Below are 19,083 nucleotides of genomic sequence, written 5' to 3' on the forward strand. Positions count from 1 at the left end.
GTGAAATCTTTTGGTACAATTGTACAGAAATGCAAACTTGCCCTTTTAATACAAATCAAAAATCTGCCGTGAGTACCACCGTGCGTTTGTATCATTTAAAGAAAACCTGTTGAAATGAAATTGGTGTCCGACTTGCATTTTTATTTCAGACATTGACGGCGCAGATCGTATATCGCAGTTATCGAAACATTCTGATTATTGGGCAACGTCTGTCTTTACGCCTGCAGAGAATACTGCATGCGCGTCACAACGACTTTTCGGTATTAACCTGCTTAGTGGGAGCTGTTTTCCTCTGACGTAACGCGGCCACGCCTCTCCGCACTGCGCATGTCAGCAAACCTGTCTTGTTTCCCGATCTGAAGCTGGTTCCTTTTTCGTTATTTCCAAAACTTCAGTCGACTATGCTCAATGACGGTGACACAAAAAGGTACGTTTTTAGTTTATCTGTGAATGTAGAATCATATATCAGTCGGTGATGCGTTATGCACATTCAGCCAGTGTGCTCTATAACAACGTGACATTCAAGTTAACGCATTGTTTGCTATCGAGCTTCACTAGAATACCATTGCATTTACGGGTTTTCTCTTTAAACACCGAGAATAAGCTACGCACTAAATTATTACATTTTGGAGCTCGTGTACCAACAAATTACTGCCACCTGCTTACACCCAAACAGCAACGGCCAAAACAGGTGTGACCTTTAAAGCTTCATAAAAATCAAATCTCGAACGAAATTCAAAATCCCGGATGATTAAAATCCGTGTCGCATCGAACGCGAAACGCGCTTCACTGTGGTTCCCGTGTCGCGCCTCCACGTACGTCTGTCGCGCGCGCCTTCCTCTCTTCCTCCCCCCCCCCTTTCCTCCTTCGCCACTTCCCCTCATTCACCGCCTCCGTCCCCCGGCAGCACAATGGCGGCGGCGGCCCCCAACCCGGAGGACTCCTCCAGGAGCGGCAGCGGCAGCGGCAGCAGCGGCGCCAGCACGCCCAGCGCCCTCGTCGGAGACGGGGACGCGGAGGAGGCCGAGGACTTCACCTCCTCCTCCCACTGCTCGGAGCTGTCGCGGCGGCAGAACGAGCAGAGGAAGCAGGGCTCCTTCTGCGACGTGACGCTGGCCTTCAGCAGCGGGGCGGCCAGCGGCAGCGTCCAGAGCTGCGAGTTCTCCGCCCACCGGTCCGTCCTGGCGGCGGCCACCGACTACTTCCCGCCGCTGCTCGGGGGGCAGTTTTCCGAGTCGCTGTCCGGTCGCGTGGAGATGAAGGAGTGGAGCTCGGAACTGGGGCCGGACCCGGACACGGTGGAGAGCGTCATCCAGTTCATGTACACGGGAGAAATACGAGTCAGCACCTGCAACGTGCACGAGGTGCTGGAGCTGGCGGACAGGTACGCGGGCAGGTGGCTTTCTGTGTGGTTCTTCTGTTTGTTGCATGCAAAGCGTTTGTTTACGTGAGGCCTAGCCGGGCCGGCGCAGGGTGGTGTCATGTGGTCACATCCCTCCAACGCTTGTGTGTTCTCCGTTTGCCCGACAACAGATTTCTCCTGCTGCAGCTGAAGGACTTCTGTGGCGAGTTCCTCAAGAAGAAGCTGAGCCTGACCAACTGCGTGGCGGTGCACAGCCTGGCCCACATGTACACCCTGGACCAGCTGGCCCTGCGCGCCGCCGACATGATCCGCCGCAACTTCCACAAGGTTATCCAGGACGAGGAGTTCTACACGCTGCCCTTCCACCTGGTGCGGGACTGGCTGTCCGACGCGGAGATCACGGTGGATTCCGAGGAGGTGCTCTTCGAGGCCGTGGTCAAGTGGGTGCAGAGGAACGCGGAGGAGCGAAGCCGCTACTTTGAGGAGCTGTTCCGTCTCCTGCGGCTGCCGCAGATCAAGCCCACCCACCTGACCAGGGTGGTGAAAGCCGAGCCGCTGGTGGCCGCCAACGAGGCCTGCCTGCGGCTGGTGTCCGAGGCCGTAGAGGGCCACGCCATCCGCTTCGAGAACCTCAAGTCGACCGACATGGAGTTTTGGTCCTCCCACACGTCCTCCTTTCAGCCCCGCTTCGGCCAGAACATGGACGTCATCATGGTGGTGGGCGGCGTGTCGGAAGGAGGGGACTACCTGAGTGAGTGCGTGGGCTACTTCATTTACGAGGACCGCTGGGTCAACCTGCCGCACATCCACAACCACCTGGACGGCCACGCCATCGCCGCCACCGAGTCCCACGTCTACGTGGCCGGCTCCATGGAACCGGGCTTCGCGAAGACGGTGGAGCGTTACAATCCCAATCGCAACACCTGGGAGCAGGTGAGCAACCTGACCACGCGCAAGCACTCCTTTGGCCTCACCTGTATCAAGGACATACTGTACAGCATCGGGGGCCACGGGAACTTCAGTCCGGGTTTCAAGGACGTCAGCGTGTACGAGCCCGAGTACGACAAGTGGCACAACCTGGAATCGGCCCCCAAGATCCTGCGGGACGTGAAGGCGGTGAGCGTGGAGGACCGCTACGTGTACGTCACGGCCCGCACGCCCGTCGACACGGACAACGAGGACGGGCTGAAGACGGTGACCACGCGCTACGACACGGAGAGCCGCCAGTGGCAGGACGTCGACTCCCTGCCCCTCATCGACAACTACTGCGTCTTCCAGATGGCGGTGGCCTCCACTAACTTCTACCACACGGCCTCCTGCTGCCCCAAGAGCTACGCGGAGCGCGAGGAGGTGGCCAAGCAAAAGATCAGCGGGCGCATCTCCGACGAGATCCTGGAGAGCCTGCCGCCGGAGGTGACCAGCATCGAGGGCGCTGCCATCTGCCACTTCGACGAGGACGTCTTCATCATCGGGGGCTGGAAGAACAGCGACGACGTGGACAAGCAGTACCGCAAGGAGGCGTACCGCTACTGCGCCGAGAGGAAGCGCTGGATGCTGCTGCCGCCCATGCCGCAGCCCCGCTGCCGAGCCACCGCCTGCCACGTCCGCATCCCCTACCGCTTCCTGTACGGCTGCCAGCGCTACCCGATGCCCCAGAACCTGGCCCGCCAGCGGGATCGCATGCAGCAGATGCAGCAGCTTCACCGGCGCACGCTCACCTTGCGCCGGCAGCTCCAGTCGCAGATAGAGTGCTGAGGCGGTCCGCTCTGAACGTAGAAGGGAGGGGGGGGGGCCTCAACCCAGCAACCCCCCACTCCCCCACTGAACTCCGTGCCCTCGGGCCTCTGGTGCTGCGTTGGGTCCATGGCTGATTCGACCCGAGGCCGCGAAACGTGAGGACGGGTGTGCACCGACCCGCTGGTCGTCTCTGACGAAGGATGAGCGCGTTGTAAATATGTGAATAAGAGGATTCTATCTCGTCCAACAACTGAATCCGTTTGTCAAGTATTTTGGTATAGCTGTTTATTTGTTTGTACATAAATAGGATAACGGTGTGTATGTAAACATTTACATGGGTATGTTACATTCCTTTATTGTGTGCCTGAAGTGAGGAGCATTACCAATAACTGCATTCCTACATTAAATTAATCTCGCTTAATGAAGTCTCATTCCATTTTAACACTGTGACAATCTCTTCATTTAAGTAGAACTTATGTCTTAGTTCTACCTTGGAACGGCTTAACAAAATATGAATGATTTCAGAAAGGCTTTTCATCTTAATCTTTAGTTTACTTTTATTTTCCCTTCAAGAGTATGTTTATTTATAATATATGTTTGACCTATTAAACACAAGAGAACTAGGGATTTTTCTCCTGGCATACGGGGGGTGAGGGGGTGTTGTGTAATTATAAGATAACTGTGATATTGAAAAGATAAAGAATAAGCTATAATATGTCATCTTAACATTGAAATGTTCTATTTGGCCATTGCATTGGGCGTGAATCACTGGCAATGGCTCAATCATTCCTTTCTTTTGCACTTGGCAGTCTCCTGCTCGGTGCTTTTTTATCAGTTCCTGAAAAATTGTTTATATGTCAGAGTGTGTGTGTGTGTGTGTGTGTGTGTGTGTGTGTGTGATTTGGGTTCGCAGAGCTTCTCTAACTGCACTTTTTGAAATGTAATTGTCTTAAAGAAACAGGGATTTAAGTTGCCGTTGCACTTTGACTTTGCTTATGTTGTTTGTTTCTTATCAGACAAGTTGATTGTATTATGGAAAGGCTTGGATTTAGCCAAAAAACCTTAAAGTAAGTATGTTTTGATCTTTAACAAACACGTTCTCAATATTCACGGACTTGTTTCCAACATGCAATGTCTTGTTAAACCTTGTGTTATTGTACTAAACTTCCAGCTGGGTGTATATTATAGATCTGCTATGTTGTTCTGTTGTCTCCTCTGACCCTTCTTATAGACATGAAAATGAGATAAAAGGGATCAAATGTACAGGCAAAACAAACAGGACTGTTAAAGGAATTTGCTGTGACTGAGAAATTCCCGCTGTGCAGCGCCGATTACAGCGTCAAGGTTTGCGGGGCGCAGAAATTATATTCATTTCCACTTTTGGGACCAACAAAAATATCACTGCAAATATTGAGTGGAATACACTTTGTAATTTGCCTTGCATGTGATAATTTGAAATGGTGTTTTCTTTATATCAGATGTAAGAAATGCTAATGTCACTTGCAAATAAATAAAGTTGTTTCGTTAGTCAAACTGTTGCACTCAACATGTATTACTCTTTTGTTTGACTTTGAGCCTTTGACACAGAAATCTTAACACACCTCTACTAAAAGGTAGGTATTGAAATGCATTATTTAAAAATAAGATGGTCGAGTCTTTGTGAATTGGCCCGGTTGTATTCCCTCTACCATCAAACCCCGGTGCAGAGACTGGGTAGGAACCTTCTGACCGGGTCTTTGCGTCGGGGGGTTGATTCACACGTCGCACCGTAAGTTATATAAGTTGAGATGGTGCATTTAGGTCTCGTCTCGCATTTGGGAAATATACGAAAAAAATGTGAGGGCCCAAAGAATGCATGGCATCTTCATTTTTATCGTTTCTTTTCCGAAGACTGTCCCTATTAATGGTTTCTAGTGAAAGCCACGTCTCGGTTGCAGAGAGAAAAGCTCGGAATGAACTGTTTACAACTTTCTTTTTTTCCATTGAAAAAGCATTCCTACACTCTCTGCAGTACCGGAAGGCAGCATCTCAGCTGACAGCTACACCCGGATGATTCCGTCGCTCCAGTAGCAAAATCAGCGACAGACTAATCATACGCCTCCTGTCACCCTAAACTGAGCAGTGACCCATTTCAACAAAATGGTAATCATATTGGTTTGTAAGTTAAAGCTTTCAGGGGAATGCAAAACAATCAAAAGAACAACAAACCGGTAAACTAGCAGGCTAGCTTAGCTAAAAAATACCCAACTTTAGCTCTTCGCGATAACGGTACCTATTTGGCTTTCATAACTATCGTACAGTAAATTTACTGTAAAAAACATATTAGTATATTTATCTTCGTCTTAATGTTTGCCACTAATGCAAGTCGTGTGAGTAAGTTTGCTGAGCGGCGGGTTTGAACACGCTGCTAGCCGGTGAGCTAACGTCAACTATCTGCTGCACAAACGCTGCCCGAGGCTCGTCTTTGCTCGTGTGTGCGCAACATCTGTCTCTCCAGCTGTCATATATTTGTCTTTTCACTGTTAAGATCGCAGAGTTATCCAACCCGTCCGTGTGTATGAAGGACCCTCAGAGGGTGCAGGAGATCCTGGAGTCCATGGTGAAGGCTGGTTCCAACACCGTGCAGGTAACTAGTCAACTAGTTAACGGACTTTCATACGACATTCAGATGTTTCTGTGTCTCCACTCCACCCCAAACGAACTCAACTTTGATCTAAATGACTGGTGAGCGAATATAAGACGTTGTGTTTTGGTTTCTTATTTCTCGATCCAGGTGATCTCTGATTTTGACATGACTCTGACAAGATTTGCCTATAATGGCAAAAGGTGCCCGACGTGTCACAGTAAGTCGACTAAGATTCAGTTCGATGTTCTCTTCCGGCTAAACGTGGCTGTCATTGACTCCGTGTGTTTTATTTGCAGATATTCTTGACAACAGCAGACTCATCTCCAATGACTGCAAAGTGGAGGTACTGTAATAATGAGGCCCATTAAAAAATATCTGTATATATAACAATTAATACAAATTTCACAGTAACCAAGTACTGTAAGTTTGCACTGTTATGCTTTACATTTGTTTTTAGGATTAAGGTTTAAAATGTAATTGATCAATAAGTAATCAAATCAAATGCATTGACCTAAATACTTGCACTACATATTACATTTTAACCATTTAACTAGTAATCTGTTGTTACATTTCAAAAGCAACTTTCCCATCAATGCAAGTGAACTACATTTTTTGGCCACGTTTTAGAAATCTTTATGTTAAGACCATAAGTAATAGACTACATACAAAAATACAGTATTTACTTTAGTTTGGTGAATAATGTATTTATCATTTATTGTGTTACATATAGTCTGCCATCTACATTTAGCGAGCAATAGAAAAAAATAACATGGGTTTTTAATCCATTCAGATGCAATACAGAAATGTGAAAGGTTCTTTTTCCCTGGTACGTTTGTGTTTCTTTACTGACGCATTTCTTTCAGTACGAACTGTAATATTTGGGGGAAACATGTTTTGAATAATTATCAAATCCCTAAAAAATATAATCTGGCAACAAAGTATAAAACTGAAGATCATCTCCAAGTCTATTTGGGTGAAACCTCACAGTTTTCTAGATGCATGTTTACGAGTCATGCAAACCTTACTGGATATTATCCTTTGTGTTTCAGCTGAAGGAGCTGCTCGACACATACTACCCGATAGAGATCGACTGCACACGTCCAGTAGACGAAAAACTGCCTCTCATGGTGGAGTGGTGAGTATCTAAAACCACTTTTACTATAATAGGATTTAATGTCTTCATGAAACTGTTCTGCATCCTTCATCTCTCAGGTGGACTAAAGCTCATGAAATACTGGTACAGCAGGAGATTAAGAAAGACCAACTGGCGGTTGCGGTACGGGAGTCCGAAGCTAAGCTGAGGTCAGAAAACCTGCTGAAATGTTTAAAAAAACAACAACCTTTGTTTATGTGTGTTAGTTAACATTTAGTGGGTGTTTTCACAGAGACGGTTACCAGCTCCTTTTTGACCACCTGCATGAGCACAGCATTCCTCTGCTCATCTTCTCAGCTGGAATAGGAGATATTCTAGAAGAGGTCATTCGACAGGCGGGAGTCTTCCACCCCAACGTCAAAGTCTTCTCCAACTACATGGACTTCGACGAGTCTGTGAGTAGCCGCACCGCAAACCGCCGTGCATGCCCACGCCAGAGATGGAAATAATGCATTCAAGCCTTCCTCTGCCGCCACAGGGAGTTTTGAGGGCTTTCAAGGGAGAGCTGATCCACATCTACAACAAAAGGGAAGGTGCGCTGCTCAACACCGGCCACTTCCAGGAGCTGCGCACGCGGCCCAACGTGCTCCTGCTGGGAGACTCTCTGGGTGACCTGAACATGGCCGACGGGGTGCACGACATGGAAAACATCCTCAAGATCGGTTTCCTCAATGACAAGGTAAATAAAATAGATCTTTGTAATCATCAACATGGCTCCGTATTGTTTACATGTTCATGCATTCATTTCTATTTAGACCATTTTAACTCTTTTTCTACTTTGTACTGAAAATGCTGCATATTAATATTGAGTACCTGCAACCCACGCACAGAACGTGTAGTTTAGTGTTATCTAAAAGATTTTTAATCTCATGGCTGGATACTCGAGGCCCTCGGGGGAGAATGCTGTACACAGTTGGACTTTTCGCTGCCTAATATTCAGATTTCAGAACGAGACCTCTCCTCGAGATGCAGCTTGGAAATAATAATTAACAGACCGGGTCAAAGCAAAAAGTGGGGAAAAAAGCTCCCGGTGAATAAGACCAATTAAAAAAACTGCTGTTGCCATTAGACACAAACACACGAGGAGATAAAATCCTGGTTGAAAGAGAGAGCAAACATATTGTGACTCTCTAATAACACTTGTGTTTGATTTCCCAGGTGGAGGAGAGGAAACAGTCCTACTTGGACGCGTACGACATTGTGTTGGTAAAAGATGAGACCTTGGAAGTCCCTAATGCTGTAATGCTCTACCTTACTGGCAATAACTGAGCGGAGAATATCACTGGCCCCTTTTGTATTTCACGCTCCAGCCCCCTTGGTTAGAAAGTAACAGTTGAATGCTTATTTACAGGCAACTAAGAACGTTTCACGATCATTTCATCCACTAGTCCGGTCAGCCGCATCCCTTTGTGTTTCTGGTAAAACTGTTTGCAGCACACGCTCGATTTGCACCGTTTACCTCCTCCGCATCATGTAAAGAGTGTGCGTGCGTGTGTGTGTGTGTATGGTTATGGGTGTTTTTTTTGTCTGTTTGTTTATGGAAGAGATTAGCGTGGTGTCTGCATATAGGGTGTAATGATAAAGGGAAAGAAAACGCACAACACGAAAGGCAGAACTTGACTCGGCATCCGGTTTACAGTCTTTTACAATAAAAAGCTCATCTCTAGCTAATTTTACCACAAAGATTTTTTTTTAAAAAGATTTCATGTTTTCTTACAGTGTCGAGTCTTTCATGTTCAGGTCATATTGTCAAGCAAACAGCAGATTTTATGAAAACGGTTGTTTTTATATTGTGTGATACCACAATGTTACCAAGTGGTGAACTGTGACAACAACAGCTGACTTTAAGAGTAAAATAAATGCATAGTTACTTTTTTTTAAAGTATGATAGGTGGTCAGTGAGCGGTCATGTTATTTGTAAGAAAAAAGAAAACTTAATTTTCAGAATCAACAAGTCAAAAGTCATTTTCCACATTAATATACAAAGTTGAATTAGATTACATCTTAATTTATTTTAGTAATTTGTGGGCTATGTGCCAGTCCGTAGTGCATTTCTTGTCTCCTTTGGTCACAACTCATTGCATTTTCATATGTTCCAACTTTTCTCAAATAAAACCTGTTAATGACTTTTCGTATTTCATTTCGTATTTCATTGTGCGCCAACACAAGTTGGCGCACGAGTGCATTTTTCTGGTTTTTGGTTGACTTAATGTAGCTCTCTAGGACTCGAGGATGGTTCAGATTTGGCGGTCAGAGGTCACTGCGACCTTTAGGATAAAATGATGACATTTTGGACCGACATGAATATTAACTGCGTTTGACTGGTTGGTGAAGGACTTCGACCATCAGGTCAAAATTCTAGTCAAAAATGTTTTTTAATGAATGATTAATTATTAGTATTTAGGCCACTGAATCGTACTCCAAACTAATCCATTGGTACTTATCTGTGAATTGACATTGTGGAAGAAATAAAGCAGTGTTATATTTTTTCTATTCAACATTTTGTTGTATAATTGTCCACATTACATGACATTGTATAAATTAGCCACTCCAATACACTGTACAACCAAAGGGTTATTCATCATTTTTATACAAAGCATTGCATTGACTTTTTTATAAAGTAATATTTTGGAAGAAAGGCCGAGCCCAAATGTGCAATATAGTGGTATAAATGAGACTGCCCCTATCAACACGACACCATTTCCCTACACCAATGATGACCTTATGAACCTGACCACGCCAGTTCCTCACCCCCAATTAAATGTCGTCTACAGCTCGTCTCTTATCACTTGTTGAGGCTCGCCATCCACCTTGACTTTCAGTTCATCTTCTACAATCTTCCCATCTTTATTTTCGTCCTGGTTATTGAACATGTCCTTAATGATGCTATCAGCATCGACCGCTGGCCGAAGACGACCTTTGCCCTCTTCAACTTGTAGCATGATGAAGGCCGAGAACTGGAGAAAACAGGAGATGGGGATGCACTGTTAAAAGCTTTTTTTTCCCAATTACGGTTAAGAGGAAGGAGGTTAGGTTGGATTGTCTGCTTACCTCCTCTAGAGGTACCTCTGCGTCACCATTGAGGTCCATAGCAGGAAAGAGGGGATCTGGGACGTCTCCCAGCCACACGAACATGTAGCCTTCAGGCACGCCCTTCGTCAGCTCCACTAACTCCAGCTCGAAGAAGAGCACTGCGCTCTTGGGAACTTCTCCAGCTGGGGAGCCCAAAATACACAAAAGTTAAATGAGTTAAGTGTGTCTGGCGTGCAAATGTTGAGTAGTGCAAAGTCACTGACCTCCATTTTCGCCATGGCCCCAGTGCGGTGGAACGACCACCTCTCTCCTCTCGCCCAAACACATGCCAAGCAAACCTTCCTCCAGGCCGAGGATCACCTTGTTTGCTCCGAGAGTCGCGAAGGAAGGTGTGTCGTGGTCCCTGTAAATGGACACATGACCTATTACCACCAAACAGTGTGTGTGGGGGGCTTCATTCCATATAGCAACACCTTGGAACATGCTATCGTCATGGATACGTAAAGGGGTATGGTGTCTGCAATTGTCGGCAGTGATTACATGCATGCAGCAGGAAGGGGGGGTGAGTGTAGCGGAGCGTGCTCACGAGGAGTACAGCAAGGTTCCGTCCATCAAGGAACAATTATAGCGATACTGGATCAAATCGTCCACTTCGCTGGTCACGTTGCAGTCCTGAGGCTTGTGGGTAGCCGTGATACCGACGGGGTCTTTGGGGTTGTGGAAATCAATGACTTGAATGTCAAAGACCAGCACAGCCGAGCTGGGAATGAGGTCCTCTACAGCGGGAGGTAAAAGAAACAATTATTTGCAGTTTTTCCAGATCGTTACCAAAAAATACTTTGGTAAAAACTCACCGACTCCTGCTTCGCCATACGCCAAGTGAGGCGGGACAGTGATCCTCCTCTTCTCCCCTATGCACAGCCCAACCAGGGCTTTGTCCATCCCTTGGATCACGTATCTCTTGCCGATGTAAGTGTTGTAGGTGCTGTTCCGCTTGTAGCTGTTGAGGAAAGCGTTCAAACTCTCAAACGCCGCTCGCTCGCATGTCTGACGGCTCTCTGGGAGTGGAGGAGTGTCGGGTTTACCTGGAGTCGAAGGCCGTGCCGTCCTGGAAGGTACCGTTGTAGTGGTAGCGGATGTAATCTCCGGTCACCGTCCTGCGGGTGCAGCCTTCAGGAACCTCCTTCACCTGAACTATCAGATCGTCCTTAGGGTTGAACGCATCAACCAGCAGCACCTCATACACCAGCGTGGCCTGAGGAGGAATCTGAGTTCCTGTCAGGACGGGAACAAAGCTTTTTAGTGGGTCTGTATCTCACGGTCTCATGTCAACCGACTATATCTTTCTTTGCTGTAAATCAGTCTTAAAGCATTCCGACATTCCAGGCGGCCATTTTCTTCCGTTCATATTGGTTTGAAACTTTAGACTTGCAGTGACTTGCAATAATCAAACAGGAAAACTGTGAGAATCGCACATGTGTTGGAACACTCCAGAGAAGCATTGTCAAGATTTTGCCTCTCAAATGTAGCGACATGCAACAATAAAAGAAAGTTAAAAAAATGAAAAACAACAACAGATATCTTGACTAAAGCCCCTTTTCCACTGTTATGGAAATGTTCCAGCAACTTAACCACATGACATAAGCCGTGGCTGCTTTTAGTTGCTTTGGATATGGACCAACTTGTAGTTATTTTCTGATCCAAAAGGTAATACTTTTTGGTTTAAAATGCTAAACTTTAAAAAAACAATAAATCTCAATAAACAACAACAATACATGTAAGTGTATATTTTGATACTTGAAATAATTTGTCACCACCACAGTCATCTTGAACATTATTAGTTATTACCATGACCAGACTCTCCATAGGCCAGGAAGGGAGGGATGATGATGATCCTTCTCTCCCCAAGGCACATGCGCAGAAGACCTTCCTCTAAGCCCTTGATGAGGTCACCCTGCCCCAGGTAGGTGTCATAGGTGGTATTCCTCGAGTAACTAAAACAAAGTTTCAAAAGGTGTGCCTGGGAGTCACAGACTGCGAAGCTTTTCTTACTGCCACAAACCTAAGGTGACCTCACCTGGAGTCGAACGCCTCCCCGGTCAGCAGGGTGCCGTTGTAGTGGTAGCGGACGTAGTCCGACGCCACGGTGGTGCGGCGGCAGCTCTCGGGTTTGCTGAGCGTGCGCACCTGGACTTTGTCCTCGGGGTTCCAAATGTCCAGCAGCAGAATATCGAACACCAACACGGCGTCAGGAGGAACCACACCATCTGTCGGAGGAAAAGCGCAGAATGGCACAAGCCCCATGGCACGGATAATGTGCCCCTGCGGTCCCGGTGATGCGCACCTGATCCGATGCTCCCGTAGGCCAAATGCGGGGGGATCGTGATCCTGCGCCGCTCACTGACGCACATCCCCAGCAGACCGCGGTTTATCCCCAAGAGGAGTCTGCCAAGACCCACCTGGCTGACCGCGGGGATTCCTCGGTCATGACTGCAGATATGAAACATTAACGTTAGGTAAGAAAAACAACAAAAAGGGGAGGCTGGGTCCATGGAAAGGTGATATATAACATAATAATCGCCCAAATCCATCGTCCCGATTAGCTTTATTATGACCACCCCGTTATTTTAAATCAATAAATTGATTGGAAATAAATAAATAATGTCTCACTTAATTTTTGGATACTAAATCAATGGTAAAATGTAACTCGTGTGTTGCTATGGAGACATTGAGAGTAAAACTCGCACACCAATGTACGGTGGACACGTGTGCACTGATTATCTCCGCCGCAGTATTTGAATCCATCAGGAATATGGCTGTAGAATGCATATCATGTATAATAGGCCTTTGCTGATGGTATATATGTACTTTAACAACTGGAAGTAATATTTCTGCAATAGACCTGAATGTTTGTACTTTGCATGGTAGTTATATTGCCAGTGTATAATTAGCGTGGCTCGGTCTTAAAAAAGCCAACATTCCTGCAGAGACACAGACAAACAACAGTTTGAGCTGTGAACGAACTTTCTAAATGAATTGGTAAAAGTAAATGTTGCATTTCGCAGTAACTTCACCTGGAGTCAAACTTGGTCCCATCTGCAGAAAAGCTCCCGTTGTAATGATAACGGATAAAATCTTCTGTTTGCACTTCACGGGGACAAACCGTAGGTATCTCGTAACGATCAACAACGACATCCACTAACGGGCTCGGGTTGCCATTGACGACGAAGTCATGAAGGCAAAATACAAGCGTTAACAGGGTCAGATCCATTTGGAGAGTTGTGGCAATAAGTGCGGAAACAGAGGAGGGATGGAGGAAGGGGGAGAAATGTTACTGAAGGACGTCTGCTCCACAGTTGATGATGTGTCAAAACACCGGGCATGAGGGACAGTACTTCCGGAAACCATTACCAAAATAAAGACCTCAACTATTTTACATCATGCACCATTAAATTCAAAAATATAAGTGTTAAAACGAATAAACGCAAAGGTTTTTCCTCAGTCTGCAAACATTCATCAACTTACTGGGACTACCACATTTTGAGACATACTCTATTTTATTTTCCAATGTCTTGTTTTGCCACACTTTACAATGGACAACGAGGACTGTTAAACTAATATACAAATTAAAAATGAGTAATTTAATCATAATTAATCATATTTTCATCTTTACATTTCCAACACAAATTCTATTTCATGCCTACAACATACTACATACACTGACTTTATACTTTTTCAGCGCACCACACCAAAGGCTCTTTCATGACTTTCTGCTGTAATATGGATTTTTTAATGGATATTTAGATGTTGTCAATATGTAATAGGCCTACTAAGGGTTTTTTCAACATTCTGCTTCTACACAATAATGTATATTTCGTGACGTTTATTGTAACCAACTATACTATGACGTTTTTTGATATGCTATAGTATAACGATTAAGTTATTTTTACATGCCATGTTATGACTTTTTGGAAATCCTCTGCCGTGACTTACTCTGACTGATCAATATGCAATGTGCAATAAAATATATATATATAGATTATATTTATATTTAAATAAAAATGCTTTTTTGCTTTTATTTTGAACGGGAAATGCATATCGTTTCCGGCCATGGTCGGTCTTTCTCAGTCGAGCTTAATGCGTCTTTCGGATGAATTTCTCCAGAGAGCAGCAGGAGGAGCTGCCCTGGTTCCCTCCTACTTTTTAATGGAATTCTGCAAACGTGTAATGCCTGGCCCAGAGGCCCACAGGCCCACAAGCCCGGTTTTGTGATTTCAGTCACAAATGAGATGAGGAGAACATGACAAAGTTAGTTTTGGATGGTTAAAAAAGCCTGAAAAAAATCTTGTGACTTTACCAGGAGTATTGGTCGCCTCCTCATACAACTATTCACAAATATGTTTTATACATTATCCGGCTTCAGTTTGAGATCTGGAGGCAAAATGATTGAACAAATAAAGAGTTTTGGTATATTTGATACCGGAAGACACTGAGTAAAACGGGACCCTCTAACTAACTAACTAACTTTCTTGCAAGCGAACTCTGTGTCAAGCCAACCACAGTGATCACCATTCATACCGGAAGTACGGAGATCCTTCTTCAAGTTAATGTTGCATTTGCCAGCAGTAAAGCTTTATATCCACATGTATAATCAATTGATGCATATATATTCCCCCTTTTTATTCTTTTTGAACGACTAAAACCATCAAAAATTTGGTTGTAATTTCGTTAGTCTTATCTTCTGTTAAAAGTTAAGAGAAAATCCAACGGATCTAGACATTTCTCGGTGGATGTTGTGGGAAAATGTTTTCATTTCATTTCTATTTTTTTAAATAATTTTCTGTAAGAACAATGCCTTACTCTTTTTTCAATCTGTATGCAGCATACACACAGTACTTCATCTCAAAACAATTACTTTGAGATAAATGCAGACATGATGGTTTTTTTTCTTAGGGAAGTTGATGGACAAAAAAGAACACCTTCAAAAAACTAAAAGGCATTCGTTGAAGCATGGCTGAAAAAAAACCTGTATATGTGGAATCAAAATAAATGGTCTAAGCATAAAGAACACCAAAAGAGCAGTCGCACAAATAAAGGCCTTTTATTTTGAAAGTTTTGACCCACGGTTCTCGTCTGCAGCATCTCGATGGACGCGACTTCTACCGCCTACGTGCAGGCAGTCATGGTTATTCCCTAGAAAAGAAAAAAAAGAAGCTCCTGATTCATTCAAAAAGAAGACCTCCGTCCCGCTCGGAGCCGCCCGAGGTCACGATGCTCCCCAGAAGCTTGTGTCTGGTCCTTCTCATCCTGGCCGAGGCGCGGGCTCAGTATGAGAAGTACAGCTTCAGAAGTTTCCCCCAGAAAGACATCATGCCGCTGGACTCCACGTACAGCTACGCGCTGGAGCAGTACGCGGCGGAGAAGTGGAAAGAGAGCATCGAGTACCTGGAGCTCAGCCTGCGGCTCCACCGGCTGCTGCGGGACAGCGAGGCTTTCTGTAGCGGCAACTGCAGCTCCGTCCGCCGGGACGACGGCGCTGCGTCCCCCGACGGCAGCCTGCGCGTCATGCGCCACATCCTACTGAGAGCTGCGTGCCTTAAAAAGTGCAAGGCGGATTTGCCAGTGTTTAACCTCTCGTACCCGGGACAGGACCTACTGGAGACGTTCGAGAATAGGGTGCCGTATCGGTACATCCAGTATGCGCACTACCAGGTGAGACCAGATGTGCCCAAGAGTGCATAGAAGTGGCTTTGCCACAAAGGTTTATGTTGTAGAAATGTCAGTGAGACGTCAGTTCTGAACCTATTGACGTGCAATAACACAGCAGCATCGATTACGGTGTGTGTATTCAATCAGAACTGTGCGCAACGGGCTCGGTGACGTCGGTTTCACTCTCCGGGGGGACTTTTCTAGTCTGTGAGGTAGTTTCCGTACTGCTTTTTTGCGCCCTCCTGCAGACCGAGCAGGGGCTGAGCATGTGCCACGTCCTTTCCAGTGTCCCCCCTTTAATAGACCCCTCATTCTTCTCTGGCAGGTGTAGGTGTACACGGACTGGTTTGTTTGTTTTGTCTTGTTTTACCAATCCGGTAGATTAAAATGTGAATCAAAACTCTTAATCTGGTGATCAAGCATTCAGGTCCACAGACATCTTTACAGGATTTACATTGCTTTGATTTTAATTACCAGACCAGAAATATACGCAATTATCACAAAGGGGGTTCTCTTTTAGGAGATAAATAGCCACTGGAATTTTGTTCATAACGTGTTTCTACTGTAAATATCTGACTTTTTAAATTATTTAATTTTTTCACATTAGTTTTCTGTTCACTGACTCAGCAGTAATTCGCATTCTGACATCAGCGATCCGCATCTGCCGGCAGTTGTTGCAGCAAAAGGGGTCAGAGGTCACGTTATCCAGTGAGCAGTGCTAATGACGCAAGCTGTGGTTGCCCTGAGTGACCGAGATGCTGTGTGTTACTTCAAAAATCCACCCCCACAACACTGTGCTGGTCATCTGAAAGCTGTCTATTCTCCCTCAGCTTAACAACTTGGAGAAGGCCGTGTCGGCCGCCCACACCTTCCTCAAGAAGAACCCGACGGACTCCTATTTGAAGAAGAACATGAAGTACTACCAGACTCTGATGGAAGTGGAAGAATATCTAATCGACCACGAGGAGCAGCCGTATGAAGTTCGTACATTACAACGCTGCCGTTCTTACCCAGAGTGCAAACCAAACACCTGTTCACCCACATCAACTTGTGTAATCGCGTCTCTTTGTAATCCAGAGTGTTTTTCTGAAGAGCGTGAAGCTTTACAACAACGAAGACTTCAGCAACAGCGCCCGCAACATGGAGCAGGCCATCACACAATACTTTGACGCACACCGGCTCTGCTTGGCAGGCTGCGAGGGCTCGTATGAGATCTTAGAGTTCAAAGACTTCTATCCCACCTTGGCAGGTAATGAGGGAGCAACTCAACTGCTGTTTCAATCCAGTGTGTTTATCCGATAAGTAAATAATACGCTTGTTTGTTCCCTCAGATTTCTTCACAGATGTGTTAAAATGTAAGGTCAAATGTGAGGAGAACCTGACACCCAGCGTCGGAGGCTTCTTTGTGGAGAAGTTTGTAGCCACCATGTATCACTACCTCCAGTTTTCCTATTATAAATGTAAGAACTTGGACAAAGGCTCCGGGTTTGGCTTTTTAAAACAACAATGACAGTTTGACCATAGATTGTTCCATGATGCTCCACAGTGAATGACGTAAAGAGCGCTGCTCCATGTGCAGCCAGTTACATGCTGTTTGACAGCGAAGACCAGGTGATGCAGCAGAACATAGCGTACTATCGCTTCTACCGGGAGCAGTGGGGACTGGAGGAAATAGACTTTCAGCCTCGGCCTGTAAGTGAAACAAAGACCTCGTTACCCTTATGGACTTCCTGGACTTTGGTGGTCGAAAGAGTTAAAGGACCATTTTAATGAACCAAAGAAGGAAAACTGACATGAACATGAACAAAACATCTCAAAGTGGCAATTAGAAAGCCGTGTACTGTCGTGAAGGTAGACTTGTTTTCCTGTCTTTCTTTTCTTGGTTTTGAGTTGTCAGCAGCTGCAGTCCACCAGCTCTGTTTGTTAAAACGTCTTTGCCTTTGGAGGTACACAAAAGGACAACGGGCCAAATTTGTTGCTTAGTGCCGAGCTATAAAACCGGCTTGTTCTTGGCTGCTGCTCGGGTCAACAAACCGGTTTATGTCCCTTCTGTTTTTCAGGAGGCTCTGAAGTACTTTAATGAGACAACCAAGCAGAAAGAGATGCTGGAGTTTGCACTGAACTACCTACAAACTGAAGACGAGGTATGTTGTCAGACTGTTAGTTACAAAGCAAATGTAGAAGCAGAAGCTTTGGTTTTGGGCACCAGGGTGAATAATAGAGAAACATCTTCAGTTTCTCTACCCAAACATCAGCTAACATCACCCATCACACTCTTCTGGTCACACCAGACCAAATCCGGTTGCACGTGCCAGACCGTTGCCATTACATTATTGCTGCAATATGCTAATCATAACAACTTTACTGCACCAATTCAATTCCATCAGCCGCCGTGGTGCTGAGGTGGCGGCAGAGACGTTTCAAAACCTCAGCAGATGAAAGCTAATCTGTCTGGAGAGAAAGAAGGGAGGAAAGCTGCGGAAGAGAAAGCAGCGGGGAGGTGGGGGGGGGAAGGGAAGGGAAGGGTGGGGGAAGGGAGGCGGAGGGGGTTGTTTTCCGCTAGGAGCTTGTGGTATGTGGCTGGGAGGTGTCGGCCTCTCTGGCTGTGCCACATCCGCTTAACTCAGGTCAGCCCATCCCCTCGCCACGCCTGGACCTAAATTACTCGGGGGACTGAGAGAGTTGGGGCTGAATTTCAGGGCAGGTATAAAATATGCTTTCTGCCAGGTGGAAGTGAGATAGTAAAATGCATGCTTGCTGTTTCTTTTACCTTTAAGGGCGAGGTAAGTCCAGAAGAAATGGCGTCCTCTCGCACAGAGCACCCTGACACCGAGTTTGAGGGTGTGGGGGACTACGAGGAGTCCTTCCTGGCGGAATGGTGGCAAGAACCCAGAACTAAGTGGGACGGCGGAGAGGTCGCAGACTGAGCAGAGAACCCCCTCATCAAGCTCTGTTCCACCGCTCCTGACGGCCTACCAAAGAGTGTCGACTTCCCTTCAGACACACAGCAACCCGACAGGATTCGGCAGAAAAAAATCACAAACCGTCAGTGTTACATCTCTCTGCAAAGGATGAAACGACTAAATCATCTGTTATGTGGATCGAGATTAGAGATGGACATTTATGTTTTGGCTGTGATCAGCCTTTTAACACTTTAACACACATCTGGATTGTCAGTGTGTGGCCTGAACGGCATTCCTCGTCCATATCTTTTCTAGTTCTTATTTAATGACAGCTGAACGCCTCTGTACCGTGTTATAAGGAAGGTGACGTGTATCTTTTCTTATACTGAACCATTTGTCGACCACCAATTGGGTAGTTGATCTAATAATTGGATCATAATTAAAGTAATATTTTAATATATGTTGTTGTTGTTTTCACCTATTTCCAAAAGGTCAAACAAAGCCGCGAGGAGCAACATTCTATTAGATTGCAGTAATGTTAATTTGATTTGAAGATTCA

General features: G+C 45.7%; 4 protein-coding genes across 4 annotated transcripts; 3 read left to right on the forward strand and 1 right to left on the reverse strand.

Annotated features, from left to right (window-relative positions):
* Positions 1-300: 300 nt before the first annotated feature.
* On the forward strand, positions 301-4,633 carry LOC120828440 (kelch-like protein 11). Its single transcript, XM_040192015.2, has 3 exons — positions 301-427; positions 908-1,384; positions 1,534-4,633. Exons 1-3 carry the CDS (start codon positions 402-404, stop codon positions 3,116-3,118), a joined length of 2,088 nt encoding a protein of 695 aa, XP_040047949.1. The 5' UTR covers positions 301-401; the 3' UTR covers positions 3,119-4,633.
* Positions 4,634-4,863: 230 nt separating this feature from the next.
* LOC120828453 (cytosolic 5'-nucleotidase 3) lies at positions 4,864-9,007 on the forward strand. The gene is made up of 9 exons (XM_040192033.2): positions 4,864-5,242; positions 5,628-5,726; positions 5,874-5,943; positions 6,023-6,069; positions 6,776-6,861; positions 6,939-7,028; positions 7,112-7,274; positions 7,358-7,558; positions 8,038-9,007. Exons 1-9 carry the CDS (start codon positions 5,240-5,242, stop codon positions 8,146-8,148), a joined length of 870 nt encoding a protein of 289 aa, XP_040047967.2. The 5' UTR covers positions 4,864-5,239; the 3' UTR covers positions 8,149-9,007.
* A 444-nt stretch (positions 9,008-9,451) lies between these two features.
* On the reverse strand, positions 9,452-13,336 carry LOC120828441 (peptidyl-prolyl cis-trans isomerase FKBP10). The gene is made up of 10 exons (XM_040192016.2): positions 12,987-13,336; positions 12,257-12,402; positions 11,990-12,179; positions 11,761-11,906; positions 10,998-11,187; positions 10,767-10,912; positions 10,499-10,688; positions 10,176-10,315; positions 9,931-10,094; positions 9,452-9,836 (listed from the first exon to the last, which is right to left on the reverse strand). The coding sequence occupies exons 1-10, from the start codon at positions 13,181-13,183 to the stop codon at positions 9,648-9,650; spliced, it is 1,698 nt and encodes a 565-aa protein (XP_040047950.2). The 5' UTR covers positions 13,184-13,336; the 3' UTR covers positions 9,452-9,647.
* A 1,405-nt stretch (positions 13,337-14,741) lies between these two features.
* Positions 14,742-18,984, forward strand: p3h4 (prolyl 3-hydroxylase family member 4 (inactive)). Its single transcript, XM_040192025.2, has 7 exons — positions 14,742-15,624; positions 16,452-16,601; positions 16,699-16,870; positions 16,953-17,081; positions 17,168-17,313; positions 17,682-17,765; positions 18,399-18,984. Exons 1-7 carry the CDS (start codon positions 15,184-15,186, stop codon positions 18,546-18,548), a joined length of 1,272 nt encoding a protein of 423 aa, XP_040047959.2. The 5' UTR covers positions 14,742-15,183; the 3' UTR covers positions 18,549-18,984.
* The last annotated feature ends 99 nt before the right edge of the window (positions 18,985-19,083 follow it).

The sequence above is a fragment of the Gasterosteus aculeatus genome, chromosome 11 (assembly GCF_964276395.1).
Source record: "Gasterosteus aculeatus chromosome 11, fGasAcu3.hap1.1, whole genome shotgun sequence".
Lineage (NCBI taxonomy): Eukaryota > Metazoa > Chordata > Actinopteri > Perciformes > Gasterosteidae > Gasterosteus > Gasterosteus aculeatus.

What these genes read in the sequence shown, in the direction of transcription:
- p3h4 (XM_040192025.2), top strand. Translation starts at nt 15,184, where the DNA reads ATGCTCCCCAGAAGCTTGTGTCTGGTCCTTCTCATCCTGGCCGAGGCG. An exon ending in CCAGTTTTCCTATTATAAAT is followed by an intron (nt 17,082 to 17,167) that starts GTAAGAACTTGG and finishes GATGCTCCACAG; the next exon opens with TGAATGACGTAAAGAGCGCT. An exon ending in TAGACTTTCAGCCTCGGCCT is followed by an intron (nt 17,314 to 17,681) that starts GTAAGTGAAACA and finishes TCTGTTTTTCAG; the next exon opens with GAGGCTCTGAAGTACTTTAA.
- LOC120828440 (XM_040192015.2), top strand. Translation starts at nt 402, where the DNA reads ATGCTCAATGACGGTGACACAAAAAG. An exon ending in AATGACGGTGACACAAAAAG is followed by an intron (nt 428 to 907) that starts GTACGTTTTTAG and finishes GTCCCCCGGCAG; the next exon opens with CACAATGGCGGCGGCGGCCC. An exon ending in GTGCTGGAGCTGGCGGACAG is followed by an intron (nt 1,385 to 1,533) that starts GTACGCGGGCAG and finishes GCCCGACAACAG; the next exon opens with ATTTCTCCTGCTGCAGCTGA.
- LOC120828441 (XM_040192016.2), bottom strand. Translation starts at nt 13,183, where the DNA reads ATGGATCTGACCCTGTTAACGCTTGTATTTTGCCTTCATGACTTCGTC. An exon ending in GGCACGGCCTTCGACTCCAG is followed by an intron (nt 10,913 to 10,997) that starts GTAAACCCGACA and finishes TTTCCTCAACAG; the next exon opens with CTACAAGCGGAACAGCACCT. An exon ending in GGAACCTTGCTGTACTCCTC is followed by an intron (nt 10,316 to 10,498) that starts GTGAGCACGCTC and finishes GTCCATTTACAG; the next exon opens with GGACCACGACACACCTTCCT.
- LOC120828453 (XM_040192033.2), top strand. An exon ending in CTGGTTCCAACACCGTGCAG is followed by an intron (nt 5,727 to 5,873) that starts GTAACTAGTCAA and finishes TTCTCGATCCAG; the next exon opens with GTGATCTCTGATTTTGACAT. An exon ending in ACATGGACTTCGACGAGTCT is followed by an intron (nt 7,275 to 7,357) that starts GTGAGTAGCCGC and finishes CTGCCGCCACAG; the next exon opens with GGAGTTTTGAGGGCTTTCAA.